At 39.3% G+C, this 2496-nt stretch overlaps 1 protein-coding gene across 1 annotated transcript in view; it reads right to left on the bottom strand.

Annotated features, from left to right (window-relative positions):
* Positions 1-1372: 1372 nt before the first annotated feature.
* The window catches only part of EMH_0036330 (proliferating cell nuclear antigen 1, putative), a gene marked incomplete at both ends in the record, with an annotated part of 2903 nt that continues 1779 nt past the window's right edge, over positions 1373-2496 (bottom strand). Inside the window, 2 exons of the mRNA XM_013495076.1 lie at positions 1373-1678; positions 1907-2190. Coding sequence (XP_013350530.1) covers positions 1373-1678; positions 1907-2190 — 590 coding nt within the window. The remainder of the gene's footprint in view (positions 1679-1906; positions 2191-2496) is intronic.

Here is a 2496-nt window from a genome sequence, read left to right as displayed (position 1 = left end):
CTGCTCGTTTAGTGCCTTGGTTGGGGGGACTTTTTTTGTATATACTACTTTTTATGTGTGTAAGAATCCATAAAAAAGTATATATATATATATAGATATATATATATATATGTATTTATATATGTATATGTTGTATAATGAGGTGTATATACAGTTTAATTGTTTTATTTATTTTATATTTATTTTCTTTTTGTGTTTTCGTGGCTGCAGGAGGAGACCCATTTACTTTGCTTTTATAGAGGGGATATTGCCGTTCTTTGTTTTAAGAGTTGAGGCCGAGGTCACTAGCAAAAATAAACAAAAACAAAAAAAGAAAAAAACAAGAAAAAACAGGAAAAATAACAAAATAAATTAATAACAACAACAATAATTATAAATATTATTATAATAATTATTTACTTTACTATATAATGAAACAAATTAACAAAAAAACAACAAAAATATAACAATTTTCTACCACAAGGAAAACTGCCTATACACCGCAGAGCTGCCTATACACCGCAGAGCTGCCTATACACCGCAGAGCTGTGTATACACCACAGAGCTGCCTATACACCCCAGAGCTGCGTATACACCTCAGAGCTGCGTATACACCGAAGAGCTGCGTATACACCGCAGAGCTGAGTATACACCGCAGAGCAGAGCTGCGTATACACCGCAGAGCTGCGTATACACCGCAGAGCTGCGTATACACCTGAGAATTATTAGTGGAACAAACGTTTTCGTTTGAAGCCTTTTCGGCTTTTTTAGCTTTTTTCTTAATTTGTTTGTTTTGCGAGTAAACAAATTTTATCTCATTGCTATTTTGTTTATGACAAGGAACAGAAGCAACACAGCAGCAACAACTAAGGCTGCTGCTGCTGCAGTTGCTGCTGCTGCTGCTGCTGTTGCTGCAGTTGCTGCAGCTGAACAACACCGAGGTTGCATTGTGTTTATGGGTTCAAATTAGCGGGGACACCGACGCAGCTAGCTAGACCCCTAGATAGCTAGCTAGCCACCGCCAGTGCTGGCTAGCTAGCTAGCTGGGGTAAGAGCTGTCTGCAGCAGGAGGCAGCCGCCGGTTGTGTATTGTATATTAAAAGAGAAAGAAGTCGAAGAAGAAGACAACAAAAGACCGCTGCATATGCACGGCCCTACAGCTACCTGCTGCTGCTGCTGCTGCTGCTGGTGCCCCTCCCTCACTGCCTCCCCCTACTGTGGCCTCTCTCAACAGCTGCAATGAAAACCCCCCAAACCCAAAACTACGACTGTCTCCCTACTGTATGCTTTGCTAGCGAACTTGCATGCATGCATGCACGCATGCATGCATGCATAGAACTGCATGCATGGAGNCATGCATGCATGTTGATTGAAATGTTGTGTATGTTTGGTGTTAGTTATCCATATCTTCTTCTGGTTTAACCTGGCCTTCTGCCTTGGGTCCTTCTGTTTGCATATCTTCTGCCGGGTTTTGTTCTACTTCATCGTCATCCATCTTGGGTGCGAGATAGAACTTGAAATGACCCAACTTCGGGGCTGCACTGCGGCTTTCTCCCTGAATAGGGTCTAATATATCAAATTTAACTGCAATAGGACGATGAGCAGTCAATGATAGCTTACAACAGTTGCTTAAAGATGCAGCCTTTGAGAAAAACACTAAATACTTCACCGCATAGGTCTGGCTGACGGGGTGATTGACCTGAAACACAAAAAATAAAAAAATCGAAAATCAAAAAATTTCTTGATTTAAATGCATTTAAATCAAAATTAATTCATCAATTTAAAATAATTTTATTGTTTTACCAAAAAAAATAACAGAAATCATCAAAAACAAAACCAGAAAAAATACGGGTTTCTGAGGTGTACGTACACCTGAGAAAGCGGAAAGCTGCATACAGGTATTTGTGTATTTGTGTATGAATCTTACTTTAATATCAACCCCAACATCAAGATCATCATCAGAGTTTCCTTCTCTTGGTTTTAAAACAACTTCTCCTCCTCCTATATCTCCATTGGTGATGAATTTAACGCCGTTTTTGTCTACATCAATACGCACTGAATCACTAAACTCTTTCAGGGTATTCACGATCGAGGCGAATTCCTTGGCGCTGAATGTTATCTCTACGTCGCTCTCCTCTTCATCAGGAACACCAAGAGATTCCTGCTCGATCCCCATCAACCGTAAGCTGAATGTAGATGTTTTCTCTTCGGCTGTTACAAACACAAGAAAAACAAAAAAAAAATCAATTCAAACATCAAACAAAACTGAAACAATAAACTTTAATACACAAACAGAAATAAAATATCCGAATCAAATGAAGAAAACCAATAAATGAAAAAACAAGAGGAATCTAAGCAAACAACCACAAAATAATAAACACTATCTTAAACCCTAAACCCCACAAAAACATAAAATCACAGAAAAGCAGAGAATCAAAGAAATATACACATGCTGCAGCTGCTGCTGCATGTGTTGCTGCTGCATGTGCTGCTACTCCATGCGTTGCTGCTGCTGCT

This window comes from Eimeria mitis, genomic scaffold, assembly GCF_000499745.2.
Source record: "Eimeria mitis Houghton genomic scaffold, Emh_scaff1408, whole genome shotgun sequence".
NCBI classification, from domain to species: Eukaryota; Apicomplexa; class Conoidasida; order Eucoccidiorida; family Eimeriidae; genus Eimeria; species Eimeria mitis.
Note: the sequence above shows the minus strand (reverse complement) of the source record. Positions and strands in the feature narration are given on the sequence as shown.